The following is a 16372-nucleotide window of genomic DNA, read 5'->3' as shown; positions in this document are numbered from 1 at the left end:
TTACCCAAAGTCATGAAATACGTGTGGCAGGGCACCTTTAAGAACTGCCCATTTCAAGCCGCCTACAGATGATCAGTGTTAATTTTGACAGATTTTGTTTCAAAAGAAGCTAGAGGCAGCAAATAAAACACAACTGGCTAAACTATTTAAAAATGGCAGGTTTGTTGAGGACATCCCCCCCCCCCCGTCTGTCTCTAGCAATGAGGACGCAGTGAATAGTGACGACTCATATGCAATCGCAATATCAGTCAAAATAATTGCAATTAGATATTTTCCTTATATCTAGCAGCCCTAATCTCAGGTGCTAAGTGAGAGGGTGTGTGAGGCCACATAGGTAGGGACCTCAGATAGGTATAAATGGGATTGGGACAGCCCTTTATGAGATCACGTTACCTCGGCAACGTTTAGTAACAAAGATGTAGCTGACACTTGCCGGTTTGGGTATTTTTTTTCATTTTAAGTTTGTTGCTTTCCACACGGCCAAGGCCCAGGAGACGGCTGCTTGATTCCAAATTCATTCTACAAACAGGTCCGCTCCGTGGTTGTGTTGTTTACCTTTGTAACTTCCCGGATTTCTTCTTTGGTCTCTGCGGTGAATGTCGCAACGCTTTGAACTGTGGGTAATTCTCTTTGGTGAAGCCTGCATCGATGCAAACCACGCAAATAGAGCTCGTAAGTGTGTAGTCACACCCTCACGCCCTTTGAAATTCGACATTTGGACAACCGTAAGCCCTTACAAATTTTGCGAGAACGCGCACCAAAGTCCGTCAGTCTGTGAGTCCGGACTTTGGGATTGGGCTAATGCGTCACAGCAGGCCACCAACTACATTTTTACTGTCACGAAATCCTTAAAGCATTTGTAATATTTCCTTTATTTACCAATATCTAACAGGTGTCAGATCAGTAGGCTACCTAATAGAATTCTTGCTTTTAGATGGTTTATTACAGAAAGTGAATGAAAGCCATGAGAAAAATAGTCATACAATCTCTCATTGTGTTACTTATGGATTCAATTAAATTGACGTATTATGAAAATAAGTTATTTCCCTTCTTGTTGAGAACCCCCTGGATCCCCTTGAATAACAACCATTTCAAGTTTTAAAAGTCCCATGGCATGAAAATGTCCCTTTTAGTTTTTTAACATTAACATGTGTTCCCCCCGCCTGCCTATGGCCCCCCCAGTGGCTAGAAATGGTGATAGCTGCTCTGCCTTTGAAAAAGATGAAAGTCAGATGGGCCCATCTGGAATCTTGCTCCTTATGAGGTCATAAGGGGCAGAGAATTTGGCCCACCCATGAGAGAGAGAGAGACATCATGGCTTTCAAATGAGCAAAGTGGCAGTTGGTCAAGGCCAATTTGGAACCCCGATTATATAAACATCTGAATTATTAACAAAATTCTTTGATTACACTCTTTTGGTCCCAATATGGACCAAAGTCTGGTGGTGGATTGGTAGCTGGAGAGGTGCCAGTTCATCTCCTGGGCACTGCCAAGGTGCTCTTGAGCAAGGTACTGAACCCCTTTCCATGGGGGCACATCTCTCCATTAGTGCATGTATAGGTACTGAGCATGTGAGTGAAAACATTGTAATTTCCTCTTGTGGGATTAATAAAGTACACATTATTATTATTATTATTATTATTATTATTGCCCTGCTATATTGACTCTAAAGCTGTTCTGCTGTCAACTTATCCAGCTGAAGAAAGACAGACTAAAACTTTCAGTGTTATTTATACAGTATTCCACTATATATTTAAAGTTTTGAGGCGTTTCCACATTCAGTGAAATAAATTGACAGGGTGGCCATTGTTCCATGGATTAGCACGGAGCCTCGCCCAAATGTTTCTGGCTAAATGTGACACAGAAGTTTCAGATATATGACATAACATAATAGTTTCTGAAAAAAAATAACTCACAGCGATTTAGGGTTAGGGTTAGGGTTAGACCTATTTGTTGGCGTCACTACCAACATCCTTCACTTTGAATTTCAAGCCGGGTGGTTGGTAGACAAAGTTTAAAAGTACTGCTAGGGTATCTTTAAAAAAACTCGACGTGTACTTTAGAATCGACGTGACTAATATGAGCCAGACTCATTAGGATAAGAACTGTCCTGATGTTATACACACGGTCTATGGTTTGTACTCAACTTTTTAGATGAACACGCGCAGAGTCCTCGCAGACAGTAGCTGTTGACGTTATGTTAAGTTCCGTTATGGCAGTTCAAAGAGAAGCGACTTCGAGAAGACAACCAGCCGAAAAACAACTCAACGAAATGTGGACACGTTCGTAGCTCACCTTACATCAAGGAAGTCAGCGCCAGCAGCACTGGATGTGTATGATAATGTAGGCGAGTGGCGACGGAGCCTGGTCACTCCCCTATATGAGTCGCCCGCAGATTTGAGTCGCGCATGCTCAATTTGAAACGGTTTACGGCATAACGTGTCATACCCGATGAGAGTCGAGTCAAACCGACTCTGGTCGAGTGTAGATGTTAGTTGCGCATGCTCAGATTTAAAAGGTTTACGACGCAACTGTCACACTGGAATTTGTGAAATCGATGAAATAATAAACCGTTCTCATTACAAACAATAACAGAAGATGGGAATCATTTCAAAAACGTTTTAGTGATGTACGACTGTTTGATTGCTAACGTTAGCTCAAAACGCTATTCAAATGACAGCCCTTGTTGTGTTTGATTGCTAGCTTGTAGCTAAGCTAGCAGTAATTACAAAAACGTTGTTGCTATCTATGATTGTTTGAGTGCTAACGTTAGCTCAAAACGCCATTCAACTGACAACCTTGTTGTGTTTGATTGCTAACTTGTAGCCAGCTGTGAACCAACTCCATTTTTACTGTATTGACATTACATAACGTTAAGTCTCGTTAGCATGTTGGATGCTACTTGTCGCAAAGTGACGCATGCGCAACTTACAGCTTCACTCGTCGCAAAGTGACGCATGCGCGACTCAAATCTGCACTCGACTTACATTGGCGAGTGACACCACCCTTGTTAAAAGAAAGCCAACTGGAGTAACATTAAAAGTTACCTTCACTTCAAAATAAAAGCAAGGAGGCTAACATTGACTTTCAAGATTGTTGGACAAATGTGAAAAGTATTTAGCAAAAGTCTTTTGGCAATATGGCTGTTCTGAGCATGGATGTACTTTTTTTTTTTTTTTCTTTGTTAGGCTGTGGGATAAGAAATATCAAACCTTGTTTTATAGTTGGCATCAATTCCCTTCCCTCTATACATTATTGTAGTGCCTTGAACAGCATATTTCTAATGTCCTTCCAAAAAAACTTATGAAAGTTGGTGCATCAGAGCCAGGGCCTTTATTTACTGACAATTTCAAATTCAGCATCTAATTCTTCTATTCTTAAATCTGATTCACAAATTCCTTTAAATACATCATCAGTGGTTGGTATGAAATGCATGACTTTGTCAAAGAAGCTTTTAGAATCAGTACAGGAGTATGCAGATGTATAAAGCGTACTGTACAAAGTGAAAACTTCTTTTTCTATTACCTTAGTTTGGTTCCATCTATCAGTAAGCTTGTACTCACCTTCTTTTCTTGTCTTCTCTTTTCTAAGTTGCAAAAATATGAAGTGTTTTGGTTCCTTCCTAGATCCATTTAGCTCTTGACCTTACAAACGCACCTTGACCTCTTTTAAGATACTGTATATGTTATGTAGTTGATTTTGCAATTGTATTACATTTTTATTATTTTAGCTTTTCCTTGTCTTCACTACTTAATTCAGGCTTACCACAACACCGACTGATTCCATAAAACAAGTTCCTTTCCTCTTTTCTCCTTTTCTTATTAAGCTCTTACTTATTCCCACTTATTGATGAGAAGAAGAGGGTTTTTGCATCAGGGGACAGAGAGGAGCTGCGCAGAGTCCAGAAGGAACTCAGACTCAGGATCAGGAGGGGGAAGGTCATCTACGGGAGGAAATTAGAAAAGAGTTTGGAGCAGAACAATGCTAGGGACGTCTGGAGAGGGCTGCAGAACATCTCCGGCCACGGCAAAGCTGTGGGAAGAAGCCAAGCCGGAGGAGACAAGGACTGGGCAGATGAGCTGAATCTGTTTTTTAACAGATTTGACTCTGCCTCCTCGCCTCCCTCTTCACACCCCCCAGCCCCCTCTTTCACACCTCCCCTGGCCTTCTCCTCCTCCCCCCCTCCCCTCCTCAGCCTGCCACCTTCAACGACCCGCATCAGCAATGAACCCACCAGCCCGCTCCTCCCCCCTCTCCCCGCTCATCAGTTCACCACCCCCCTCTCCCCCTCCCTGAGACCCTCACCTCCTACCATCCACACCCCAGTCATCCTCCACCCACTTCCCATAACAGATATCAGGTGAGAAGTCAACTGAAGAAGCTCAAGGCAAGGAAGGCCCCGGGCCCGGACGGCATCAGCCCAAGTCTCCTCAGGGACTGTGCTGACCAGCTCTGTGGTGTGTTCAGAACTTCAACCTGAGCCTGAGCCTGGAGAAGGTCCCAGCCCTGTGAAGACCTCCTGTGTGGCCCGGTACCAAAGTCACCGCGACCCAAGAAGCCAAACCACTTCAGGCCTGTTGCCCTGACTTCTCACCTGATGAAGACCATGAGAGGATCATCCTGCTTCACCTGCAACCCCTGGTGGGCACACAGCTGGACCCCCTGCAGTTTGCTTACCAGCCTGGGATTGGAGTGGACGACGCAGTGATCTACCTGCTGAACAGATCGCTGCTCCACCTGGAGGACACGGAGCACTGTGAGAGTCAGGTTCTTCGACTTCTCCAGTGCTTTTAACACCATCCAGCCTTCGCTCCTCAGAGTGAGATGGAGAGTGCCGGAGTGGCCAACACCTGGCTGCATGACTACGGACTACCTCACCAACAGACCACAGTATGTGAGGCTCCATCACTGTGTGTCTGCGTGGTGCACTGCAGCACGTGCCCCTCAGGGTACGGTGCTCTCCCCCTTCCTTTTCACCCTCTACACCTCGGACTTCACACACACCCCACCCACTGCCACATCCAGAAGTTCTCTGATGACACAGCCGTTGTTGGTGTGTCTCTGAGGGGAACGATCTGGAATACAGGTCGGTTATCAAGGACTTTGTCAGTGGTGTGAGCTCAACCAGCTTCAGCTACACCAGCAAGACAAAGGAGATGTAGTCGACTTCAGAAGGAAAACATCCCCTTTCTCACCGGTGAGCATCCAGGGATTGGACATTGATGTAGTGGAGAGCTAAAATCCTGGGTGTTACCAAACAATAAACTGAACTGGACTGATAACACCCAAGCACTTACAAGAAGGGCCAGAGTCGCCTCCATCTGCTGAGGAACTCAGGTCCTTTGGAGTGTGTAGGACTCTCCTCAGACCTTCTATGACTCTGTGGTGGCCTCTGCCATCCTCTACGCTGTGGTCTGCTGGAGGGGGGGCAGCTCGGACCGGGACAGGAGCAGACTCATAGACTGATCCGGAGAGCGAGCTCTGTCCTGACTGTCTCTGGACCCCAAGAGAAAGTAGGGGAGAGGAGGATGTTAGCCAGCTGACATCCATCATGGACAACACCTCTCACCCCCTACATGACACTGTGGGTCCCTAGCAGCTCCTTCAGCAGCAACTGATACACCCACGGTGAAGAAGGAGAGGTACCGCAGGTCCTCATCCCGGCCGCTGTCAGACTCCAACGCCTGCACTACCTGATAGTGTTGTAGTTTCTGTTCCTGTTTTTCTCCCATCTACATCACACACTTTCTGTTTATCTTTAATATTGGTATTATATTATTTTATTACAGATTACTTTTCAATATTTATGGTCTCAGGTTAATATAATTTAAATTATCACCGACTCTTGCTTCTTTGCTCTAATTACACATCAACTTAATTTTTAACGTCACTTACACCGCAATATTGTTTCTCTTATCAGGGCAACCGCACTTTAAAATTCCTTTTGTTGACGGCATTTTACTTACTCAGTCTACCATATTTCATTGTCTATTTCTTGGCTGTATTTCTGCCTTGTATTTCTTGCCTTGTATTCTTTCGTGCTTACTTGTTTGTGTTTTATTGTTTTGTTTGTTTTTTTGTTTTTTTGCTGTTGCTGCTATCTGCTACTGTAACGACAGAATTTCCCGTCGTGGGATAAATAAGTATAATCTAATCTAATCTAATCTACAATAGTTATTTATGGATTTTGTAGTTTCAATTTCACTTATTATTTCTTTTTATTTTTGCACAGTAATCCTTATTTTTTAGCAAATTAGAATTCAATTCCCAGTACCCTTTGTTGTTGTTTTTCCTACAAGTTGTATTGAGTGTAATCGTTAAAGGGGCTTTAGAGATTGAAATTTGAAAGGTATACTCCCCAAATGAACTAGCAGCAAGCCAGTAGTCTATTCTAGATGTACATGTACCATTAGGTTTACACCATGTGTCTTGTTTTTCCTCTGGGTTTATCACTCTCCCTACATCAACCAGGCAGTTGGTATTCATAAACGATCTAATTATGGGGTTGTAATGATTGCTGTAAAGTTTAGAAGACCATCTATCTTTCCATTCATCAGGGGTTATATTCCAATCACATCACATTAAAATTCTGTGCTGGGGGGGGGGGAGATAGCTTTAAGCTCTGATAGGCTACAGTGTTAGTAACCTTATCAAGCATTTGTTTGTTTTGAGCAACAGATCTATATCCATGCACATTGGCTAACATGAGAAAATGGCTTTCAACTTTCAAAACGACCGTTGGCCAGTGACATTCCCCATCTGTTCTGTATGTAATAATGTCTCCTGAGAACCTATTAAAACAGATTGCTACACCAGCAGATTTATTGGTTCCGGACTGAACAATATTGTATAAATTGTTTACATCTGCGTCGGAAGAATGAGTTTCTGAAGTAAAATGCATTGTGTTTTACGCCCTTTGCAAAAAAAAAATAAAGCGTTCCTTTTGACAAAGTTTTTAAGACCCCTCACATGTAGAACACGCATCATCTCAACGCTGCCAAAGCTGGCAGTCTGAGAAACAACGTACACACGGAGGTGGTTCCTGATATTCCCAGGTAAAATGAACGCACCATGTTTCATGGCCTGGCCTATAATAGCCATAATGGTTAATAGCCTATGGTAATAGCGCATCACTCAGATCTCGTCCAATGAGCGAGCTACGTGTATCACGTTGAGGCATGACTATGACGCTAAGGGTTCACAGGTCAGGGGTTGCCAACGAAAGAGGAAGATGGCGACAGGCAGAGTGAACTCATTGTAGGCAACGTTGACGAAACAGGTTTAGCAGGCAGATAATATTGAAGAGTAAACGCATGTCTTGCATATTCTGACCACTGTCATCACGAATTCACTCACAAGGAATTCGGAAACTAATGGCGCTGCTGTACAGCTTGTTATGGCGGCTCTTGTTGGTTCTGGTCCACATCAACAGAGCGCTCGTCTCCTGGTTTCGTGCCCGGCTTCGGAGCTGGAAGGGTCGGCTGTGGGAGCGGGCGGTTGCCGCTCTGCTGCTGCCGGTAGCACTGGCTGGGTTCCCGGACCATCAGAAGAAGTTAATTCAGAACCCTAATGCTAACGCTAACCCAGTAACTGAAAACCGCACCGCTGGTCGTCGGTCCCGGTGGCTGTCTGACGGCAGGTCTTTCGAGAAACTGCCGGTCCACATCGGCCTATTGGTAGCGGAAGAAGAGCCCAGCTATACGGACATAGCAAACCTGGTGGTCTGGTGTATGGCTGTTGGTATATCATATGTCAGCGTTTATGATAATCAAGGTAAACACTTTAACCTTTACTATCCGGCTCTTTTTTATACCATAACGTTATTTAATTGAACTTTCTACAATATATTAACTGTCGTTAACTAAGTCAACGTTAACGTTAATCTCTCAATATCTAGTCCCCAAATTCAAAATCCATGCTTTTGTGTACTGTCCTGGTGTTTTATGTGAATTTGGCTCTCTTGACAGTGTAAATATGCAAAAGTGTGATTTACTGTGATTTAACAAGGTTCAATGTCACTGGACAAACTACAGTAATGTCTAGAAGAATCCGCAATAGTTCTCTTATGTTATCATTTTAATGATGCATATCGACAGTAATTTATTACCCCCCCCCCCCCCCCCCGTCTTATTTCAGTCATGTCATATGACTGGAGAGGTTATATTGGTTAGTTCCACATTATACACCTTAGTTTTAAAGTGAAGCAGAGACTGACTCATGTTGAAGTCTCTGAGGGAAAAAAAAACAGAATTTTGACTTTATTTTATCAGGCCTAACCTGTTGAAAATCTAATAGACCCACATATTGTTTGAGTCAACCTTATCTTCCATGGATCAGTGTGACTTATTCCAGCCTTTTCTAGTGGCTCATATCAGATGTAAGGCCATGATCCCAGGTAGACTGTTCACAAGCCGTGTTATACACTGGGATCCATTAGCTGCGCTCAAACAGAATAAAAATTCCCCTATAAGCCCCTCAACAGAATAAAGTGATTCATCCCAAAAGAAACTTTATCCTGCTTTAAAATCCAGAGTCTTTAGTCTGATTAAATGATGCAAATATTTCATGTAAACCCCTGCTTTGTTGAATGATGCTGACATGGCTGGTGGTCGGCGAGGATATACGAAATTACTTCACTGGTTGTCACTGAGCGTTGCCTAAGGATACCACTTCCACCTGCAGTTAAACAGTGTGCCGGTGGAACACAAGCGGCGTGTCACAGGTCGGTGTAGTGAGCGGCCAGTGTTGCCAGGGCCCAGTTTTTGTGGGGTTTTGGATCACCGATTGGATCAAGTCTTGGAAATGGGGTTTTCCTAAAACTAAAAGAGGGATTCTGAACTAAGATTAGACCATGTAATCTGATCTTACATTTGATCTGGGTCAAACCTGCCCTTTGGGTTTTTTAAAACTTAGAACTTGGTTTGGGATCTATTTGATAAAAAACATGATTATCCTGATGCCATTTGAAGGGTGGATTCTGTTGTATTTTTTTTAATTGAACTGTGTAGAGAACAATACTTGCTTACCCAACTGCAGCAGACAGTGCAGATGGAGATAAATCTCCTAAAAGCAGAGATAGAAAGGGCTGGTATCCGCTAGGGATGATCCGAGACCATTCTTTTCTTCCCGATAGCAATTCTGATACCTGAACTTGCGTATCGGCCGATGCAGAGTACTGATCCGATACCAGTGTGTCATATATATATATATATATTAAGTATAGATGTGATATGATATGATTTCTATCTTTTGTTGTCGGTCTGGCTCAGGTTAAACTCTTTGTGAAACATAACCCTAACCCTAACAAACACAAACAATGAATGCCTCAGAACTTTCTTTTATTATCCAGTTTGACAGTCAGTTATAACAGAAAAAGAACCTAAATAAACTACTTTTAACGTAGATTTTCTTTAGGGCTTTATTACGTGGTATCGGATCAGTGCTTGAACTCCAGTACTTACCGATACAAGCGTTTTAGGCAGTATCAGAGGCAATACCAATACTGGTATCAGTATCGGAACATCTCTAGTATCTGTCTTGTAGGGCAATATATCGATGTTGTATCGATATTGCAATATGAGACTAGATATTGTCTTAGTGTTTGGCTATGTCGTATTATGGTAATAGGGTAAGTGTTGTCTGTACCTGGTTTTACAGGCTGCATTACAGTGAAGTGATGTCCTTTTCAGGATTCCCCAGACTGTTCTAGCTGTTCTGTTATTCACCTTAACCCACTTAATCATTAAATCATCATTTCTGGAGAATATTTATCAAAAATCTCATTGTGTAAATAACATTTTGTTAAAGCACCAATAGTCAACCGTACATTATCGTCACATTATCGACATTGAGATATTTGGTCAAGAATATCATGATATCGCCCGGCCCTACTGTCTTGTAAATTATTTTTGACTACTGGATAGTATTGTTTTTGATTTGGTATTCAACATTATGACAAAATAAGGAAACGGTTTCTGGTTATTTAAGGTTTCTGTTTATTACAGTGTTTCTGTTTCTGTTTAAATTCAAACAAACTATGGCTATTTGTGGCCACCGGTATTTAGCCTACCTGTTGTTCTTTGCTAAGCCAGTAGGCTACACTGTTAGTTCCATGTAAACAGGATTGGTAATCCTGAAATATGGTATTTGGATCACAGTGATCCAATCCTCCGTTCCTTTAAAAAACTGGCATGAAAGTAAGATGGATCAGGTACTGGAGACAGAACACCTGATCATTAGATTTAGCACTTAAAGTACTTTTCTTGGGACTGTTACTTTGTTTCACTTACATTGTTATATTGTTCCATTATAAAGGAGAGAAAACTCAAACCACAGAGTAGAGCTGGGCATTATATCGATATTATATGAGACTTGATACCGTCTTAGATTTTGAATATCGTAATATGACATAAGTGTTGTCTTTTTCTGGTTTTAAAGGTTGCATTACAGTAAAGTGATGTCATTTTCTGAACTTACCAGACTGTTGTAACTGTTCTATTATTTGCCTTTACCCACTTAGTCATTATATTCACATTACTGATGATTATTTATCTAAAATCTACAATGTGTAAATATTTTGTGAAAGCACCAAAAGTCAACCCTACAATAACGTTGTGGTATCGATATCGAGGTATTTGGTTAAAAATACCGTGATATTAGATTTTCTCCGTATCGCCCAGCCCTACCACAGAGTCGGAGCTGCCGTGTTTCATCCTCCTCTTGGCGCCTCCTTTCTCTTCCAGCATCTTCGTGAGATGAATAAAAAAATCTTTGTGTATTATTTTATTCTGGATTGAATGATGCACTCATCATTCTTATCGGTATCTTCACTCAGGTATTTTTCGGAAGAATAACTCCCGTCTGATGGAGGAGATCGTACGGCAGCAGCAGGACTTGCTGGGTGCAGACGGATCCAAATACAACGTGGAGTTCCTTAGCAATGGCAGTGATCAGCACCAGCACCACGGTAAGGACTGGTTTAGTCGGTATGCTACATCATACACAAGTAGAGTAGGGTCACAGTCGTCTTTCTTCACTAAACTGATTTCTTAATTATCGTGTAAATGAGAAACCTGGTTTCCCTAATCTGGACACTGATTGCAAAGGGAGTTTATTTACTGACTTTTTTTCTGCCACACAGCATCATTTCTTCACTGATTTCCATGTACACTTTTACAGTAACAACAATAATGCAAGGTAATTTAGTCTTAGTCAGCGTTTTTGGACATTGGTGCAGTCTTGTCTTCATCATGGGAAAAAAAAGGTCGTTGACGAACATATTTAGTCTTGTTTCGTCTGATGAAATTAACACTAATTTGCAACTCAACGACTCATAGCAGATCTCCACAAACCAACAGGTGACGTCACACATGCTCTGTCCCCTAATTTACAGTCAATGGTTACAACTTTGATTAAAGTGTATTTTCAAATGCTAAAATGTTATGTATGTATGTATGTATGTATGTATGTATGTATGTATATATATGTATGTATGTCTGGTGGGTTTTGCGAACACAACTTTGGATGTTTTTCTGTTTTAAAAAAAAAAAAGAAGGATCTTACGCTTTAACAGAAAGGTTGACCTCCTTCTACAAGGGAAATACAAGCTGGACAATTGCCCTTTTAACTTACATTGTAATTTGTTTTGCCGCTGCCGACTGTGGTTTCACTTAATAATGAATACAATCAAAGATTGTTGTTCCCATCAGTCACTTAGACACAAAGACATAGTAAAATAGGGTTCAGGTTGAAGAAAACGGTAGTTACCCTTTAAATGGAAAGTGATTTATTTCTGATGGAATGACCCTTCTCCAAATATTATTGGACCCAGGTGGTACTACTCAGTTCCCAATTCTTAAAAAATACCCCTCGTATTTTTGTACGTGCAAATTTCCCCCGTTACTCCCGGTAAAAAGGCTTCATGCCATAGGGTTTTCTCCAGATTACGTTACATGGCCGAGTACTTTTGCTTGAAAGGGTTTATTTTAATCAACTTATGAACTGCTAACCATACAGTTTCAGAGTGGAGGGGTTTTATCTGGTGCATGTTTTTTTCACCTTTTCTTTTTCAGAGGCAGCATATGTAAAGTTCCAAATTTAAGAAGTGGTCGTATCACTAAGTCGGTTATTTAAAAGCTGTGAAATATTTTCAGCAAAAAGAAACATCTCATTTACAACCCCTCCACTCGTCACACCTTGAACTTCTGTTGCGGCCCTGATAGGTACTGCCACCTAAGGCTCTATTGCCATAAAAAAAATCACAAAAGACACAGACAGTTACAGTGGTATCATTTGTCTCATTGTCTTTTGTTTTTTTTAAATTCATTTAGTTCAATAAAATAATGTTGTTGATGATGTTTGTAAAATAAAATTGTTTCACCAAGCAATTTGTTGTAGAACTGAGTATACTTACACATGTGCGTGCATGTGTTTGTGTGTGTTTCCTTTCTTCTGTCTTTCAGTGCTGTCCTGCAGGCCCACATTGAAGGTGTTGTCTCCAGAGGACGGGAAGCAGAGCATTGTCCAGGCGGCGCAGCAGCTCTGTCGCTCGGTGGAGAACAAAGAGAGGAGCTCCAAAGACATCAGCGTCTCCATGCTGGACACAATGCTCAGAGGTAGCAGTTAATGACACTAGCTAGATAAAATGGTCTGGTGGTCACATCCCTCTCACAATGAATGGGGCCTTTCTGTGTGGAGTTAGCATGTTCTCCCCATGTTTCCTCTGGGTGCTCCGGTTCCCCCTTCCAACATAAAGAAAAAACATACATTGTAGGTAACCAGGACTACAGTTGAATGTAAGCCAACTAGCATACACTGGCGCATCTACAGAGATGTTAATATGCATTGTCTTAATATATAACTGGTTTTCTATGACTCTAAAACACTCACTAATAAACTATTTGCCATGTAGAAATATCATCACTACCAACAAATATGATTTATGAGGTTAGTGATGTGCAACTGCAATTATTTTTAGAACACAGCTTTATATGCAAGCAAATACAAATTCGAAAGACAGTCAAGACAGATGGGATCTGACGCATAGTTTCAGTGTTAAAACTAATAAATGAATTGCTGTCTGTGGTTCTAAATGGACTGCTAATAATTTTGAAAACATAATAGCTCACAGCAAAAAAAAGAACTACGACCTAGTTACTTTTTGAAACTGTGAACTGAACTTTGAACTAGTTTGTGTAGAAAGTGAGCTTTCCCAACACTGATCAGGCGAGTGTGTAATAATTGCAACAGGCCGAGCGCTGACCGTTAACGATGATCCCGCTTCACACACTTATGAACGTGTAAGACTGAAAACTGGCTCCATTCACATCACTCACCATTTCATTATGAGGTCCATGCACAGTGGTTCCCATTTATAGGCATGGTGTTGATGAGTTCATACGGATAAATATGTCTTTGTGCTCGTTTCAGAGTCCAAGAACACCCCCGACCCTGAGCTGGTGGTGAAGTTTGGTCCTGTGAACAGCACACTGGGCTTCCTTCCCTGGCACATAAGACTCACGGAATTCATGTAAGCTACTGTCTGCCTGTGTGTTGAGATGTGTCACTTAAATGTTTAACGACGGAGTTACCGCGAATTATAAATTGGGCCAGATATTGCATACACAAAAGTAGGGGTGGGATAAATAATCAATTCTTAGATGCATCACAATTCTCTCTAGGATGGTTCAATGCTCAATGAGTTAATCATTGATTAAAAAAGAAAGAAAAAGTGTTGATTTTTATTTGAAAGTTACTGTCTCCAGACATGTACAAGTCAGAAAACAGAGTGACTGAAAGAGGATGGGATAATGGACAACAACTTAGATTTTAGGCATATAGAAACACACAAAAATGGCCAAAAGAAAAAAAAAAAAAGATGTTGTGTGTACATATACACATGATCTAATAAGACATACAGTACATAAAATAATTAGGCAAAATACATAAAGGCTGTTGATCTACTTTATCACATTACATGTGACCACCTCATGTTTCATGTTCTAAGAAGCCAGTTTTCCCCCTTTGAACATGACTCTCTGACTCTGAGTCTCTGACATGGAAGATTACTGTGAGAGAAGGTGACTCCGCCTGTTTAAGGCTTAAGTTCTAGTTTGTGATTGGCTGTCTAACGCCATAATGTTTGTATGAATAATAATTTTTGTTTTACAAAGTTGGTATCTAAAAAATGATCACTAAGGAACCAGTATTGGTAGCGGTACGGGTATCAAATGTTTTTAACCATACCCAGGTTGGTTGTATGGATAGTACAAAAAACCTTCCAGCGTGACCAGTTGATGGCACCGTGGAATGTTCATTGCTCTTTGGATGTGTTCAGCTGTGGACAGTTTGATTTTTCCTGTTTTTGAAGTGTGTATGTGTCCTGCTCTGTCCTCAGCTCCCTGCCGTCCCACAGAAACGTCTCCTACGAGGACCTGCTGGGTGCCCTGCAGCGGTTCGGTGTTTGTCAGCAGCGGCTCGGCCAGTGATCTGCAGGCCCGTGTCAGGCTCCTCAGACAGGAAGAAGTGTGGGGTTAACACAGTCACAGGAGAGTTTTGAAAAGGTGGTGACCCCCTCCATGCCTCGCTGTGTCCCTCACTACTGCTCTCCCCAACTCCTGTCCATCTCCTGGATCTCCTAATAGACTCACAAAGACAGCTCAAAGACGAGGAAGCCAGAAGACGTAACCAGCCGGCTCACTTCCTGACACCAGCTCTTGTCTTATAATAAACTCACATTCCAGGACTTCTGGAACATAGCAAGAGAAAATAGCACATCAGAGACACACACTGACATGAGAAGACACAAACCCCGTTCTGTCCTCTCAAACCCTCTGGCTCACTGTTTTGTCATTCAGTCTCCAGCTGCTGTTTTCTGCTCAAGACTTAGAAAAGGACTCGCCTTCACTCAGCAGATAACAAAGAAGAAACAAGGCTTTGTGCTCTGTCTTCTTGAGACACGCTGGCAAAGACAGCTGCATTTCAGCGAGAGGCTCAACTCCCAGCAACACATGAGCCAAGAAGCGGAAGTTGAGCTGAGTGGTTAATTAATAATGTGTAAATATGAGAAATTCTTGTGGCTCTGTGTTTGTCCCCGTGGTCTCCAGCTTGCAGTTGTGTTCATGTGTAGTGTTGCTTCAGACACATGCAGAGGTTTCTCAAGGCTCCTGTTAGACCGGGCGAGCTCTGAAATAAAGAAATGCACTGTCCGATTGTCTGTGTCTCCTGACAGCTCTTATAGGAAAGTCCATTTCTGTCACTTTCATGGACATAACTCCTAATATTAACTCATAATGACGGACATAGTTTCATTAACAGTTATCACTTATCACCAGACCCAAATGACATCTGCTGATAATTATTATTTTTTAATTTTTTTTCCAGCAGTCGTCGAGAATGAAAATTTTCAGAATTGAGCAGCATTTGTTTTTTTTTACTTTTTTTTTTTTACTTTGGGTGGTGAAGATAGATGAATGGATGGATTGTTTTAAAATCCTTGAAAGATCTGGTGAGGTGTCATCAAAATTCTGAGCCTGCTTATCACATAACCAAGGTCCATATTCGGGCCTCATTATGACAGCTTAGTCATCTCCATCCGCTCCTGAAGACCCTGAGATGAAGTCTGATGAATATTTAAACTGAAAACTTTGAGTTTAGATAATTTCATCAAACTACTGTTAGAACATATTTTACACTACTTGGGTCTTATTCTCTTTTCTATCAGTTATAATAACTTTGTCCTCACCCATATACACGGTGAGATGATCTGATCATTGCAGCCGGGGAATGGTGGTAATGGCACTGTAGCGGCACCTTCTACCTAAATATAGTATAGTTGTGACATCACAACAGTACAGACCTGACGGCTCATTTAAAGGCACACTTTCTAAATACGGGCTGTGTGCTTTTCCCTGTGGATAAAGCGTTTTGGTTCTTTATCAGTATTTCTGCAGCACCTTAACCTGATTTATAATACATTCAATTTCAATTCAATTTTATTTATAGTATCAATTCATAACAAGAGTTATCTTGAGACACTTTACAGATAGATTAGGTCCCAACAGTTCTAGTAGTTTCCTCCAGAGCAAGCAACAGTGGAACAGTGGCGAGGAAAAACTTCCTCGCCACTGTTGCACTACATAAAAACATAGTCACTTTTTACAATAGTTAATCTTTCAATTAATTTTCAGGAATACACTGCTGCTTCGGCAGGCGTGGCACAGTTACATAACAGTCAGTAAAATCACTTACTCTTTTTGTACTCGGAGAACAAATCTTAATAATCTGAGATCATATCTTAAAGGTCCCATGACGTGGTGCTATTTGGATGCTTTTATATAGGCCTTACTCTATCTGAAGTCTCTTTTATATAGAC

The 16372-nt window shown here is 41.5% G+C and overlaps 2 protein-coding genes across 4 annotated transcripts in view; one reads left to right on the top strand and one right to left on the bottom strand.

The window, feature by feature from the left end:
* Window positions 1-2395, bottom strand: part of katna1 (katanin p60 (ATPase containing) subunit A 1) — a 40325-nt gene extending 37930 nt beyond the window's left edge. The window contains exon 1 of one of the 3 annotated variants that reach the window (XM_032542450.1): window positions 2296-2395. The gene's annotated coding sequence lies outside the window, so the exon portion shown is untranslated. Of the gene's footprint in view, window positions 1-2147 lie in introns of all 3 variants that reach the window. The other 2 variants (XM_032542449.1, XM_032542451.1) reach the window with 2 other exon arrangements.
* Window positions 2396-7183: 4788 nt separating this feature from the next.
* Window positions 7184-15214, top strand: nus1 (NUS1 dehydrodolichyl diphosphate synthase subunit). Its single transcript, XM_032542476.1, has 5 exons — window positions 7184-7773; window positions 10835-10966; window positions 12462-12614; window positions 13429-13528; window positions 14396-15214. Exons 1-5 carry the CDS (start codon window positions 7374-7376, stop codon window positions 14484-14486), a joined length of 876 nt encoding a protein of 291 aa, XP_032398367.1. The 5' UTR covers window positions 7184-7373; the 3' UTR covers window positions 14487-15214.
* Window positions 15215-16372: the final 1158 nt, after the last annotated feature.

The sequence above is a fragment of the Etheostoma spectabile genome, chromosome 18 (genome assembly GCF_008692095.1).
Source record: "Etheostoma spectabile isolate EspeVRDwgs_2016 chromosome 18, UIUC_Espe_1.0, whole genome shotgun sequence".
NCBI lineage: Eukaryota > Metazoa > Chordata > Actinopteri > Perciformes > Percidae > Etheostoma > Etheostoma spectabile.
This window is presented reverse-complemented; position numbering and strand designations above follow the sequence as displayed.

What these genes read in the sequence shown, in the direction of transcription:
- nus1 (XM_032542476.1), top strand. Translation starts at nt 7,374, where the DNA reads ATGGCGCTGCTGTACAGCTTGTTATGGCGGCTCTTGTTGGTTCTGGTC. An exon ending in CAGCGTTTATGATAATCAAG is followed by an intron (nt 7,774 to 10,834) that starts GTAAACACTTTA and finishes ATCTTCACTCAG; the next exon opens with GTATTTTTCGGAAGAATAAC. An exon ending in GCTGGACACAATGCTCAGAG is followed by an intron (nt 12,615 to 13,428) that starts GTAGCAGTTAAT and finishes TGCTCGTTTCAG; the next exon opens with AGTCCAAGAACACCCCCGAC.